The following is a 16,292-nucleotide window of genomic DNA, read 5'->3' on the forward strand; positions in this document are numbered from 1 at the left end:
TGATCAAAATAAAAATGGTATCTGGTTTTTCCTAGAAACATTAAATGAACATCGTTATCCTCGTATAAACTTCACCTGCGCAGTTTTTACAGATACACTAGTAAGTTTCCTAATATAAGAGATAACGATGGCTATTAGCGTCTGCCTTCAATGGCCTGCCACAAAATTAACTAACTTAATAAAGTTTTGAGGGGTAAGTTTTATCGTAAAAGAAATATATAGTTTAAATAACATGCCCTATATTATTATACTTCAAAAATTTTATGTATATCGTGACGAAGTTATCGGCCAAACACGAAAAAATAAAAGTGAGTTAGTTGATGTGCAAATAAATCAAGTACGCTCATTATATTTGAAATAACCTTCATCTTTTAGCAGTTCGTCTTTTTTATCATTGGAGGTCAAAAAACATTTCGGAAAACTATGTGCCGAGTGCCGAATCATGTTCTGTTTAGTAATGGATGTTCTTTAGCCAGGAATACTGGCTCACCGGTTTATTTTTCCTTCTATAATTAGTTTTGGGAGCTCAATATGTCTGTTGTCGAAAGATATACCGAAGGTGCGAAGTCTTTCCCATGTTGAATACTGTTAGCAGTTTTTTTTTATTTTTCACAAACCTTTCTCACTTGTAATGTCATTTGTCATCCAGTATATTCTAAGCATACGTCGACATATCCACATTTTGAGGGGCCTCAAAGTAATTCATTATACTGAATTTTATTATCAAAATCTACTCCATACCACAAGAGGAATACTTGTCTTATTTTTTGTGGGTCATATCTGTTTTTAAGAAGTGCTGGCTATGGTCATATGTATAAAAACGAACTGTTACGATATGTCAAGGAATGGTAGAGAATTATCTACCTCTTCCTCAACTGTAAATTGTATATGTTGATTATGACTGTTGAAAATGTTGACTGTTTCATGAATTTTGTGTTTAGGAAGTGCCAAAACTAAATCATCTACATATCTTTTAATAAAAGGAATGAAACAAGTGCAATTGCTGATACAATCACTGATAACATCATCCATGACATAGCTACTTAGAATGGGTGAAAGACTAGATCCCATAGGACTACCAAAAATTTGTTTATAAAAGACACCATTAAATATAAAAATATTAGAATCAAAAACTTGTTATGTTTCGTGTTGCGAAATCTCATTCCAATGTTTTTCAACACTACTTATGATTAAATCTAAAGGCAAATTGGTAAAAAGAGATGTTACATCAAAACTAACTAAAACATAATTTTGTGGTAATTGGAAATTATTAATAAAAGAACTAAAATCAAATGAATCTTTAATGTAAAAATTGTTGTTTAAATTATAAGCATTAAGATGTCAGTGAGGAGCTGTGCTATTGGTCCATTAGGAGGGCATAAAGATGAAACAATAATTGGTCTGATAGATAAAGTTGGTTTATATATTTAAGGTAGAGCATAAAACCGTGGAGCAATAGAATTATAAATTTTGAGCTCTTTTGCTTTTTATTATCAATAAATTTTTTTCTGTTTAATTTAGATACTAGACAATTTGCTTTTTGTTGCAAAGTACAAACAGGACTCCTTCTAAGTGTAGTGTGATACTTAGTACCATTTAAGAGTTCTCCAGTTTTTTGTAGGTAATCCTCTTTGTACATTACAACAGTTATGTTACCTTTATCGCTTTTGACAATGTAAATTTCAGGATGGTTTTTAAGAAAAAGTTTAGTTTGCACATAGTATTTATTTAAAAAATGATCTTTGACTTCTTTATGCAAAAAGTTTGTAATAACGTTTGTACATTTAGATCTAACAACATCCTTTTGACTATCATTAAGTGGTCTGATTATTGATTCAATATCAGAAAGTAAATTAGGAACTCTAATATCAGATTTGGAAGGACATAAAGAAAATTTAGGTCCTAATGCTAAAAATTTTTTAATTTCAAAAGGAAAATGAATATATGTTAGATTTTTAAACCATTTTTCTTGAAATTTTATCTTATCAAAAGCTTCTATTTTTAATTTATTGAACTTATTAATTTGTATTTTTTTGATTTTATGAAATTATGTGTTGTATTTAATTCTTTGTCTACGATTAAATTTATTAAATGTGGGGAAATTTAAGATATTATAAGCCTTGGTACGTAACTCATGTAATTTTCTTTCAAAAAAGTTAATATCAGCAAAAGCGATCTTAATCTCTAAATTAATAATATTTCTTCCAAACCTCTCACATATTATTTATAAATTCAATTTTTTTTTGTTTTTTTTTTTCAAAATTATACTAAAATTTCAGAGAAGCATTTACTAGATTAAGACATTTTTGTATTATTTATTTTTGAGATGTATTAGCAGCAATTTTATTTACCAAACTAATTTTATTTGGTGAGTTAACAAAAATTTTTTTCTTTCTAGTTCAACTTTGTAAGATATTTTGTCTTTTTTAGCAGCTCTTGATAATAATTGTAAACACTATTGAAAGCTCGAGATAATAAATAGTTAACCAATAATGCCAATATCCCCTTTTATTGACTCCAACCCATCCAAAACATTTATATATTTTTTCCAAACGAGTCACAAGTACTTCTTTTTTCTTACTATTATATATATATATATATATATATATATATATATATATATATATATATATATATATATATATATATATATATATATATATGTATATATATATTTATATATATATATATACATATATATATATATACATATATGATTTTTGTAAGTTCACCAATTGTATAATCTAGAATTTTTACCGTAGTTATATTGTTTTTAAAATATTAATAATGTAAATTTTAAATATTAATAGATTTTATTCATTAATAGATTTTCATTTTATTCATCTTGACATCAACGTCAAGAATAAAAAAAACATGATTAGGCGAATGAGACCATAGGTTTCGCAGTCAATATCCCAAGTACACACACACACCCTAAAATCCACCACGTAGAGGGAAGAAAACGGAAAAAAATCGATTTACCAAGAATCTGTACGCCATAGAAAAAAATGTTTTAAATAAAAAATGTAGCTAAGATAATTTTAAACAAAAACGTTTTTAAGCATTTCTTATGTAGAATGAACCGTTCTTTCAGAAACAACGATTGAAGCCATCGATGATTTTGAATGTCAGTTACGCACGCCAAATCAATGCTCAATAAAATTTGTATCAGCTCGACAGTAAAAATTCAATATCTTTTAATCTGAGCGTCCTATCGACAAAAATCATATTGCGTTTTAAAGGTAAAGAGTATAGCTTTGGTATGCAATTTTTCTATTATGCCGCAAATGAACTCAGTTTTTATAAAGCTGTTACATAAATGAACGTGGCGGGATTTTTTCTATTTTTTATGATTCTCATGAGATCAATACAATGTATCTCTTTCATTGACTGGCCAATATGGAGTTTCGATAACTGGAACCTAATTTTCAAAATCTATAGCATGAAATTTTAGTTTTGAATTGTGGCAAGAAATGTGAGGCATTCGAAATATGCTTAAAAGACGCCGAATCTAAACTTTCACATTACACACGATCTAAAACATTTAAAACTGTGTTTTTAAACTACACTAGTACGTTTTTTGAAAGTCCTTAACTTCTGCCAAAAACTGTAGTCAAAATTGTCTTCTGGGGGGCATTTCTGTGACGTGCGATCATTTGTAATATAACAGTTGAAATTCTGCGTTTTTAGTCATATTTCAAATGCCTCATAGTTGTTGCCAAAAATCAAAATCGAATTTTCATGTTATAGGAGTTGAGGACTGGTCTTCAACAATGGAAATTTCTCTACGACCGATCAATCAAAGTAATAAATTTTATTGGTCTCACAAGAATCGTAAAAAATGGCAAAAATCACGCAAAGTTTACGTATTGAACAGCTTTATAGAAACTGACTTTATTTGCGGCAAAATAGAATAAATGCATACGAAAGTTCCACTCTTTACCTATAAAACGCATTTTGATTTTTATCAATAGAAAACTCTGATTAAAAGATATCGATTTTTTACCGTCGAGTCAATACAAATTTTAGTTAACATTGATTTCGCGCGAGGAAATGACATTCAAAATCTTCGGTCGCTGCTGCAAGCGTTGTTTCTGAGAGAATGGTTCATTCTACGCAAAAAGTGCTAATAAACATTATTTCAAAATTATCTCAGCTACATTTTTTATTTAAAACATTTTTTTCTGCGACGTACAGATTCTTGGTAAATCGATTTTTTTGCGTTTATACCCCACTATAAGTAGGGTTTTAGGGAGTAGCCCATGGGTTAAAGTGGTAAACTTTTTTGCATCTTTTTTGGGGTCTCAAAATTGATATTCTCTGCAAAATTCAGCTTATTCGTATGATTTTTAGGTGTTAAATCTCTGACGACTAGACTTTATTAATATTTGTACAATGAGAATTTAAACCAGCAAATATTTGTGCCCTAGATCTTGTTTCTCTGTCTTATATACGCCGCAGTCCGAGCTCCCGTCCTGTCATGTTCATTACCGATTAAAAAACAATATTTGTAAATGAAATAGGACCAAAATGCTTATCGAGAAATATTAAAACAAGGTTTAAACTTGAATTTAGGTCCTTGGTAAATTCAAAAATATTGTTTTTTACTTGTTTTTGAGCCTTGAAAAAAATAAATTTGCGTTTTTCTCAGTTTTCAAGTATTTATAACTCGAAAACGATCAAGTTTATAGAAAAACTGCAAGAAACCTATTTTGTTCAACATAATAAAAAAAATTTAAAAAAAAATTGTTTGAGCCGAAAAAATTAATTCTTAAAATTTGTTTAAAAAAAGCTTTTCGCGTTGTCTAAATCCAAAACCTACGATACAAGTAACAAAATTAACATAGAATCATGAGGGGTTCCTACAACAAAATAACTTTAAGGGTTTAATGGATTGCTGGAATAAAAAGGAATTTAATAGCTAGATAAAGATACAGCGGAAAAAGTGTATACAAAAAGATAAGATGTAATAGTAAAAACATATTTCTAACTTATGGTTATTCATTAGTAGAGCACAGACAAGTTATTACAAGTAAAAGTTCCCTGGGCACCAGAAACGCCGAAGACTAGGGCTTATTCAATATGATAGGAGTGATACAATGGACCCATCTTGGGAGGTCTAAGTATCTGAAGGACTCATAAATGAGCCTTGTCACGATCTACCATAACTAAGATTAACCATAGGTAAAAGTTGCTTGCGAAATGATCTCTACAGAAGCAAAGTATTTATTTATGGTAGTAAGAATATAACGTGCTTTATTGAGCTACATTTAACTTATTTTACAATAGAAGTAGCTATATTTACCAGTACAAAAATTTGTATCCCTTCCAAAAGGGTAATCTTTAGCGAGTACATAGAACAACTAATATAGAAAGAAGTTTAATGGATAATACATAAAATAGATAAAAAAGTTGTATGCAAAAATATTGGAAGTTTAAAAAAATAATCAAAGAATTATTTATGGATAACAATTTTTTATTATACAGACCTATATACACTTCTCCAAGAAATTAACGCACCACTTTAATAAATCAATTTTATTTGTAAAAGGGCGAAGAATAAAAAATGAAACTTCACCAGATTTATTCTACATTTTATTAGTAATTATAACAATTTGTCTAATGATCAGAAAATGTTGAAGTACAGGAGAAAAAAATAAAACGGAAAATTCTAAAAAAATGATAATAAGAAAAGTAAACTAAACTATGAAAAAAGTCTTAATAACGAGTGCTTCCACCTCTACTACGTATAACAGCCTCACATCGTTGGCCCATACTTAAAATTAATTGCCGTATTTCATTTTGGTCTAGTTCTCTCCAAATCTGGATCAGTCTCTCCCACTTCCTGTAAGTTGTTTGGTTGTATCGGTGTCGCTCTTAATCGCCTACCAACAATATCCCAGAGATTTTCAATTGGATTTAAATCCGGACTATGTGCTGGCCATTCCATAGTGTTAATTTCTACCTCTTCTAAATAATTTCTGACGATCTGTGCAGCGTGAGGTCTGGCATTATCTTGCATTAGTAAGGAATTTTCACCGATATAAGGAGCAAACGGTACTACATGTTGCTCCAGGATCTCCAATATGTACCTTTCAGCTGTAACAGTTCCATTTTGTATGACCACTAGGTCCGTACGTGCGGTCAACGAAATACCACCCCACACCATAACGGATCCTCCACCAAAAAATGTGGTGTGTGAGAAGTTACACTGAGCATATCGTTCGTTGGGTCGTCGCAACACACGAACACGTCTGTCGTTATTGTACAAACAAAATCGGGATTCATCAGTAAATAGCACTTGTTCCCAATCAGCCTCTAACCAATTAACGTGTTCTCTGGCAAAATGTAGTCTCCTTATCGATGCTCTGCAGTTAATAGAGGACCTCGGGCGGCAATCCTAGGTGTTAAGTTGAATTCCCTAAGCCGCTGGCTAACAGTTTCAGTACTAATTTGTATAGCATGCACGTCTCGAAACTGAACTTGTTGACTTCGATGTATTACAGAACGTTGTCGAAGAGCATAAATTCTAAAAAATCGATCTTGAATAGGGGTAGTTACCCGGTTTCGTCCTTGCCCTGGTCTGCGAGTATGATCCCCTGTTTTGAGAAATCGACACATTAAACCGAAGACCAATTATTCGGTAACTCCAACCTTCTTCCGACAGTATCACTACTTGGGCACATTCATCTCGGGTTAAATTACGTGATTGACGCTCCATAATAAACACAATTAACAATAATCAACAATTAAATAGTAGCCGAATAAAATTCGAGAACACTTGGAAATTAGTATATTTATAGAATTAGTACATTTTTTGCTGTTTTTTGTTTTGTTGCAAAAAAAACTATAGCGATAAAACACAGTCAATAAATATAGAGTGTACGAATAGCATATACAAGGGGCTTAAAAAATATAACATTACAATGGAAATTTTTATTAACGCTAATGAAATATGTTAATATTTCAAAGTGGTGCGTTAATTTCTTGGAGAAGTGTAGTATAAATGCATTTGTTTTATCTTATTGCATACTATTAACAAAATTATTTTTGTTACAGGTTCTTGCCTAAATTATGGACATGCGTGCTGGGGTGGTAAGTATTAAATCAATTACTTCATAACAGTATTGAAATTTTTGGAAACAATATCTTACTGAATTTAATACCTTCACATTATTTTATTTTAAATTTAGTTACTTTTATAATAATCTTTCTCTACAATGCGCAATTTTTTATTATTAAAGAAAAAAATTATAGTAGAATACATTACCTGATTATAATTAGTAATAGGAAAAATAGTAAAAAAAATCGACCGCTAAAATTTTGTTTATAATTTGATATTTAATTAGCGATGCATATATTATGTATCATTGCGCACAAAGGAGCACAGCATAAAGTAGTAAGGCAAAAGTAACTAAGATTTGTGGAAGATTTTGAAACAGTTGTTGTTTTTGTTTAAGCACAAAGCTGTATTACACTTTTCACACACTACAAAAGTTTGATTCCCACATACCGGATTATTGCAGCGTAGTCATATATTGTTTCGAATGGGAAAATGATTTTGGTTGTCCAGTCTGACAACCTAAGGTGGCAAGGAAGCACCATTACTGTTTTCTTTTAAGATCGATTTGTTGTTGCAAGTCAGATGGTCGTCCTCTTTTCGTCGCATTTTGTGAGCCAATAGTACATATTGTATATGAGGAGCAGACTTTCAAATCGCACTTTGTCCATATTTTCACATTCTGACTTCGAGGTGGAGTTGGATTCGTCAAAACATCATTTATTAATTTACATACTCCTAGATATTCTAAACGTAATCTTTCACCTAGCAAACAAAATGCATTTTATCCGGTAGCAAGAGACAAACAAATAGAGCTATTTTGCTTGTAATGCTTTTATACCACGTAAAGACTTTATTTTGTTATCAGACATTGTAGAAATCAATAGTATAGGATAATATTAGTGCTTAATAAAGCAGTTTTTTTAAATCAATGAAGGAGAAATCTGCTGATATAAGGTGGCATATTGCTTTGATATACAACAGGTCCAAAATCTCTCAAAAGCATCTATTACGGAAGCATTCTAAGCTCAGTAACTGTCTTTTTATGCATTTTGTGTAACAGATATTTTAACAACTTCTGTTTTTTATACATGACTTAAGCATGAAGCAGGAAGAGGTGTACTAGAAGTAAGTTCTGAGTTGACTGACTTTCCAAAAAAGACTAATTTTGACCCAGATATTAAACATCTAAGATTGTTTTTGGATAGATGTGGGGGTCAGAATAAAAATTCCTACATGGCACACTCACCTTGTGGCTTTTGAATAATTCCCCAAAACTATTAAAACAATTCGGATGACGTTTCCCGTTCGTGGCCATTCGTTTAAGCCAGCTGATCGAGTTTTTGGTCAAGTTGTGCTAGACTTTGCTTTTATAAAATCATCAGACAAATATTATGAAGTCTTTTCTAAGAAAGGATAAGTACGCAAGCTGGCTTCTGATTGGACCCTGTATGACATACAATATACAGCTCGAAAGTAAAATCTTGTATAAAACAGAGGTATTGTATAGAAATGATGACTCTTCTAAAAAGTTTTCAAATTTAATTCAACCACAGAAAAAACTAAGTAACATACATAGTACAGTCGGAATTTCTAATCAAACATGCTGTTAAGAAGAAAAAACTAGATAGCTTAAAAAGTTTTAGTTAGTTTATGAGACAAAGAATATTAACTGGCATTAGATCCAGGGTTAACTTGTTTAGATTCAATTTTTAAAAAGCAGTATCGTGAAAATAAAATTGAGAAGGAACAGACCTGCCATCAATTTGAAGATGAAGAAAAATGTTGCTGTGTTCTGGAGGGCGACATACATGTCATACAATTTTTTATTTAATATATTGCATTCCAAACACGCAAACTACATTTTGCCATTTAAAGACAACCAAATGGCGTTTTTTTCATCAATATATTTTTTTTTTTTTTTTTTTTGAAAAAACCAATAAAGCTTGATGAAACTTATAAATAGGATAAATTGATAATAAAAAAGTACATTTATTCATATTTTGTGTTTTAATTTTAACTTTATTAATAATTAAGTAACAGTTTTTTTTACTTCCTGAAAAATGTTAAAAATGGACAAAGTGCAATGTGAAAGTCTACTCCTCATATGCTAAGTCAACTCTAAAATGTGCAGGTTTGAAAAGTTTTGACTTGCCTTCATTACATCGTCGATAGAGAAGCCAAGCGTTTATTACAGTTATGTCAATAAGGTGATAAAATATCCTCATGTACCATTTTTTTTGACCTTTATTTTGTATCTACCAATGATGCTATCAAGCAAATCAACTCCACCCATATGACGGTTATATTGCTTTACAATGGCAGTGCATGGCAACTGGATCTTCTTTTTCTGTTTTCTGTCATACCTTTCTACCATTTAAATAGGATCAGTACCAATGAATGAAGACAATAATTTAACTGTTTTATTATCTCTCCAGAAAACATTACTTATATCTATACTTTCATAATCTGCTACAAATTCTTGAGAAGTTCCTCTGAGTATTTTATTTAATACTGCTTCAGTTGTGATTTTACAGCATGGAATTTAATTTCTGCGTACTGTCCCAAGACTATAAATTCCTTGTTTCACCAAAAGCCTAATTACAGGAACGAATGTGTAGTAATTATCAAAATACAACTTGTGATAACAATTTATAGGAATATCACGTTCTAATCTCACGACAATATTACTACTTACGCCTAAGTCAGACTCATTTTGTAGTCGTTTTTTTGGATCATTTTTCGTACCAGTGTATATTTCAAATTTATAACAAAAACCTGAAACTCTAAAAAGCACAAAAAGTCTATATACCCATTTGGTGGTTTGAGCGACAAGTATTGCTTCATGTGGAGGCGAGCATTTGTTGCACATATCTGCTCATCTATAGACAGCATTTCGTTCATAGGTATTGTTAAAAATTTTAATAATAGGAAATCTGTAACAGGTCGTAATCTGTGTAATTTGTCACCGGCTGCATCAATCTGATTGTTATTAAAATGTAAATTAGAGCGATTTTTTTCAAATGACTTTTGACTCATAGCATTTTGGACCGCTCCCAATCCAATATTATTATTGCAATACATTTTTATATTAGGTATTGAAACTACAGAAGTAATTATACAAATACCCAAATATTTTGTGGAAGTCATTCTTAGTAATTTTAAAAGGTTTAGCTGAATTTTTCTGAACGCTGTATCTACTACTTTCTTCGACGATTTTTTCTATGAGATCGTCATCGAAGAAATATTTAAAAAATTGGTATGGTGTCTCTAAATCTAAAACTACATCTGTCAGAGTCGTATTTCCTGTAAATTTTGATGTTATCTGACCAATATTTTTCTTTCTCCATAGCAATTCCTTACATTTGCGACAATCACTAAATCATTAGCATAGATTAATTCTGATATGAATATTTGTCGTAGTTTTCTCACTTCAGGTCTTACATGTTTGACACAGCTTCGTGCTTTTTTGCTATTTTACCCATTAATGTAACAAACAAAAGGGAACTTAGTACTCCTCCTTATCCAACACTCATTTTTGTAACAAATTCTTTCAATTTTTGGTTATTTATTCTGATCACATTTCTTGAACAAATATGTATAAATTTTGGAGCTAGAAGTAGCTTGTTATCAATCCTCTTCCATAGCTTTCCATAATTGGTCACGTAAAACTAAGTCATAGACTTTTTCTAGATCGACATAACCAAAGTATAGTTGATTATTGCAATATAATGCTTTCTCTACTAACTGTCGTACTGTGAATATTAAATATGTTGTATCCCTTCCTGGTCTAAGTGCAATGTGAAAGTCTACTCCTCATATGCTAAGTCAACTCTAAAATGTGCAGGTTTGAAAAGTTTTGACTTGCCTTCATTACATCGTCGATAGAGAAGCCAAGCGTTTATTACAGTTATGTCAATAAGGTGATAAAATATCCTCATGTACCATTTTTTTTGACCTTTATTTTGTATCTACCAATGATGCTATCAAGCAAATCAACTCCACCCATATGACGGTTATATTGCTTTACAATGGCAGTGCATGGCAACTGGATCTTCTTTTTCTGTTTTCTGTCATACCTTTCTACCATTTAAATAGGATCAGTACCAATGAATGAAGACAATAATTTAACTGTTTTATTATCTCTCCAGAAAACATTACTTATATCTATACTTTCATAATCTGCTACAAATTCTTGAGAAGTTCCTCTGAGTATTTTATTTAATACTGCTTCAGTTGTGATTTTACAGCATGGAATTTAATTTCTGCGTACTGTCCCAAGACTATAAATTCCTTGTTTCACCAAAAGCCTAATTACAGGAACGAATGTGTAGTAATTATCAAAATACAACTTGTGATAACAATTTATAGGAATATCACGTTCTAATCTCACGACAATATTACTACTTACGCCTAAGTCAGACTCATTTTGTAGTCGTTTTTTTGGATCATTTTTCGTACCAGTGTATATTTCAAATTTATAACAAAAACCTGAAACTCTAAAAAGCACAAAAAGTCTATATACCCATTTGGTGGTTTGAGCGACAAGTATTGCTTCATGTGGAGGCGAGCATTTGTTGCACATATCTGCTCATCTATAGACAGCATTTCGTTCATAGGTATTGTTAAAAATTTTAATAATAGGAAATCTGTAACAGGTCGTAATCTGTGTAATTTGTCACCGGCTGCATCAATCTGATTGTTATTAAAATGTAAATTAGAGCGATTTTTTTCAAATGACTTTTGACTCATAGCATTTTGGACCGCTCCCAATCCAATATTATTATTGCAATACATTTTTATATTAGGTATTGAAACTACAGAAGTAATTATACAAATACCCAAATATTTTGTGGAAGTCATTCTTAGTAATTTTAAAAGGTTTAGCTGAATTTTTCTGAACGCTGTATCTACTACTTTCTTCGACGATTTTTTCTATGAGATCGTCATCGAAGAAATATTTAAAAAATTGGTATGGTGTCTCTAAATCTAAAACTACATCTGTCAGAGTCGTATTTCCTGTAAATTTTGATGTTATCTGACCAATATTTTTCTTTCTCCATAGCAATTCCTTACATTTGCGACAATCACTAAATCATTAGCATAGATTAATTCTGATATGAATATTTGTCGTAGTTTTCTCACTTCAGGTCTTACATGTTTGACACAGCTTCGTGCTTTTTTGCTATTTTACCCATTAATGTAACAAACAAAAGGGAACTTAGTACTCCTCCTTATCCAACACTCATTTTTGTAACAAATTCTTTCAATTTTTGGTTATTTATTCTGATCACATTTCTTGAACAAATATGTATAAATTTTGGAGCTAGAAGTAGCTTGTTATCAATCCTCTTCCATAGCTTTCCATAATTGGTCACGTAAAACTAAGTCATAGACTTTTTCTAGATCGACATAACCAAAGTATAGTTGATTATTGCAATATAATGCTTTCTCTACTAACTGTCGTACTGTGAATATTAAATATGTTGTATCCCTTCCTGGTCTAAGTCATTGATTATCATCTAATATTTTTGAAACAACATTAATATCATAACTTTCCTGTTCATTGAAGTATTTCTAAAATTTTTTTAGGACTTATCAGACAAAGTGTTTACTACTTTTTACTGAACTAAACACTAATAAAACATTGAATAATATTAGGTTAGAAAAGTTTCCTTCGCTTAGCTCCATTCACTTCTAGATACTTTTCATACTGTAGTTTATTGTGTGAAAGATCTAGGTATACGAAATTAAATAATACAAGGTGATATTAGGCTTAAACTGTTTAATTTTCAAATTATTTTTCAAATCGTCTGCAGTGACGTTCTCTATTGGTTTTAAAAGTTGGAGGTAGTAATCATGGTAAGTGGCTGGGATAGTATCTAACTTAGAGAGAACTTGTATATCTTTGTTTCCTAGGATCTATTCCCTAAGCAGAAGGAAACAGTTTCAGAACCTCACTAAAAACATTGTTGTCAGCTCGAGTGTTTCTACGAATGCACAATTGTTTGAATTCTACCTGACTAAGTTGCGTTTTATATAAGATTATTTCAAAGTCTTTTTAACTATATTGCTGCCATTTGATATTAAGCCACTTTATAACATCACCATCGACTGCCTTCGAATGATTGTAATATAATTACTAAACGGTATATCAAGGGTGATATAGTTTGGCTATTCTTATCACTGCCAGGCACATATATATTTATTTTTCTTCTCCTACTTTCAATCACATAATCAACGGTGTCGCAGTCCATGAACTTTTGATTAATAATTTGTAAACTATCAGAAAAAAGACAAAGCTTTTATAAAAATTTTAGGTAAAATAGAGTTTTCATTTTGGCCCGTTAAGTTGTCAAAATAAAATATTACTTCACCCACTTTGAATGATAGCTCGTAAAGCATGTTCCATAAACATGAAGCTATTTCTGATGATCCTTTTGCACTATTAGATTGTATTCATCTTGATGTTTCTTTTCCTTCTTCGGTTTGATTTGCAAAGAGAGGATGTTGGCAAACGATAGATATCCGTATCGTTAAAATATGACTCCTTTGATATAAAAATCGACCTGTTTCAGCATCTTTACAAAATCCAATGAATTTTACCAAGTATCGTGGTGAACTAAGCAGTGGCTAACACTGTATTAATTTTAAGACAAGTATAATATGTCTAAAAGATTTCAGTATTTAAAGAATACACGATCAACTTGATATTCACTTCAAGAAATAGTTATTCACTAGTTGATTGCAAAATCTAAAAATAAGAATACACAAGTTATAAAAAAATTGATTGAACGAACACAAAAGATTTATTTTGCCCTCTGAAAAGGTTTTATTGTAATATTTTGTCGAAATAACCAAAAAGCGTAAAGTTTCGCCCTTAGGAGTTCATTATTAGATTCTAAAAAGCACAATGGTATTGCATGCGATATTAAAATGGAATTTCAAATGATATAAGCAAAAAATTCTATGATCTTTACGTTAAGCTAAATAAAAACTATAGTTTCAATATGTTGCTACTTTTTTTTGATGATTAAGTCGAATGGCCTACGGCACTCGCCTGTACCGAAATGAATAATAGTCCATATCAGTGACTCGATAAATACTGTTATCGTACTTGTTCGTTGATAAAAAGTTTAAAATAAAATTGTTGTTAATAAAGGTTTGAAAGAAAAATAAATAGCGTATTTTCCTATCATAAAATTAATTCTCACAGTGACATTACAATAAATGGTAACAGTATTGTTATAACTTTCGCTGACTATAAATCCAATTATCAAATAATCGTAGGTTGGTTGACACATTTTCGCCACCAGCTCCTGGACCGGGCTGTTCGTTTATTATTTATTTATTTGATTTTTGCAACCAGCATACTTTTTGTGGATATCTCTATCCATAAAACAAAATTATTTTTGGTTGTATTGGTTTTTTCACTGATTAACAATTAGCACTTATGAACTGGTTTTTAATTGATATTGATACGTCGAAGGTTCAAATGAGAATTTGTAATAAAATATGGCGTTCCAAGCAATGTCCTAACGACTGGATAAAATCTATAATAACGGCAATACATAAAAAAGACAGTTTCCAGTTTTCTACAAAGAGAAATACTCCAAACGCATACTGAATTTATTAAAGTTAGAGGTACTTGAAAACATCTTCTGAACACAAGATAAATAATAGAAAAATATAGGGAATTCAACATCCCACTATACATTTGTGTTATAGATTATCGCAAAGAGTTCGACAGGGTCAGATGGCGATAGTTATGTCACATACTAAAAGAAGAAGGTGTACCACAACACTTAATTTCGCTTATAACTTAACTATACGAATACAATATTGGAACAGTTAAAGCCGTTGACACTCTCTCAAATGAATCCAATACAGAACAAAGTGTTGGACAAGGATGTATACTGTCTTCTTCTTCTTCTTAGGGTGTCTGTCCGTTCCGAAAGTTAAAGATCATTCTGGCTATGATGACGTTATTGGTTGCTATATAGAAAAGCTGTTTTGAGGTTTTTCTATACCATGCTTTTAGGTTAGCAAGCCAGGATATTCTTCTTCGTGTTGGGGTCCTTTTTCCTTCAATTTTATCTTGCAAAATGCATTGGAGTAGCTCATATTGGCCTTGATTTCTCATTATATTATATCCCAAGTACTACAACTTATAGCTCTTCACAATGTTGACCAAATCTGCGGTTGTGTTCATCCTCCGTAGTACTTCTTCATTGGTGACTTTGTCTGACCATAGTATCGTCAGAATCCTACTGTATAACCATAGCTCAAAAGCCTGAAGTTTTGATAGAGTTTCCGTCTTTAATGTCTACGTTTCTACTCGGTATAGAAGCACTGTGTACACGTAACATTTAAGGAGCCTTATTTTTGTTTTTAGGGCTCTTGAACATAGAGCTTTTGTTGGCTCTTGAACATGCTCATAGTCAAGAATGCACTTTTTGCCTTTCCGATGCGACATTTAATCTCTTAAGTATTTTTACACGACTCATTGATTATAGTTCCTATGTAGTTGTACTGTGAAACACATTCAATTCTCATTTGGTTTACATACAGATTTACTCCAGTTATGTTTTCCTTGCTGATGATCATTAGCTTGGTTTTGCTGGTATTTATATCCAGTCCATAATGTTCTACTTGTTTCCGTTATTTTGTTCATTAAGTTTTGCAGCGCTTCTATTACATTGGTAAACACTATTGTATCATCTGCATACCGCAGGTTATTGAGCTTGACTCCTTTTATTGAGATGCCTTTATCAATATCTTTTAGAGCCTCTTCACAAATGTGCTCGGAGTGCAGATTAAATCTTCTTCTTCTTCTTCTTAGCCTTCTGTCGTCCATGTTTGGACATAGACCTCTCCCAACTCCTTCCATCGGTCTCTATCCTGAGCAACATATTTCCAATTTCTTCCGGCTATTCTTTTAATATCATTAACCCATCTCATATGTGGTCTTTCTTTTGGTCGTTTACTTTCGTAAGGTCTCCAATGTTGTATTGTAGTATTCTAACGTTGGTCTTTTTGTCTAGCAGGGAGGCCCGCGAAGCTCCATTTAATTTTGGCAATTTTTGTTGCTATGTCCTCGACTTTTGTTTTGGATCTTACCCAGTCTTTCCTCTTTTTATCTGATAATCGTATACCTTACATTGCTCTTTCCGTTGTTCTTTCTGTTGTGGCTAGTTTATTCATGTTTGCCTTGGTTAGGGTCCAGATTTGA

The 16,292-nt window shown here is 31.4% G+C and overlaps 1 protein-coding gene across 1 annotated transcript in view; it reads left to right on the forward strand.

Moving 5' to 3' along the window:
- Window positions 1-16,292, forward strand: part of CCHa1 (neuropeptide CCHamide 1) — a 181,372-nt gene that overhangs the window by 108,582 nt on the left and 56,498 nt on the right. The window contains exon 2 of the mRNA XM_072540851.1: window positions 7,060-7,095. Coding sequence (XP_072396952.1) covers window positions 7,060-7,095 — 36 coding nt within the window. The remainder of the gene's footprint in view (window positions 1-7,059; window positions 7,096-16,292) is intronic.

Source organism: Diabrotica undecimpunctata, chromosome 8 (genome assembly GCF_040954645.1).
Source record: "Diabrotica undecimpunctata isolate CICGRU chromosome 8, icDiaUnde3, whole genome shotgun sequence".
Taxonomy (NCBI): Eukaryota; Metazoa; Arthropoda; class Insecta; order Coleoptera; family Chrysomelidae; genus Diabrotica; species Diabrotica undecimpunctata.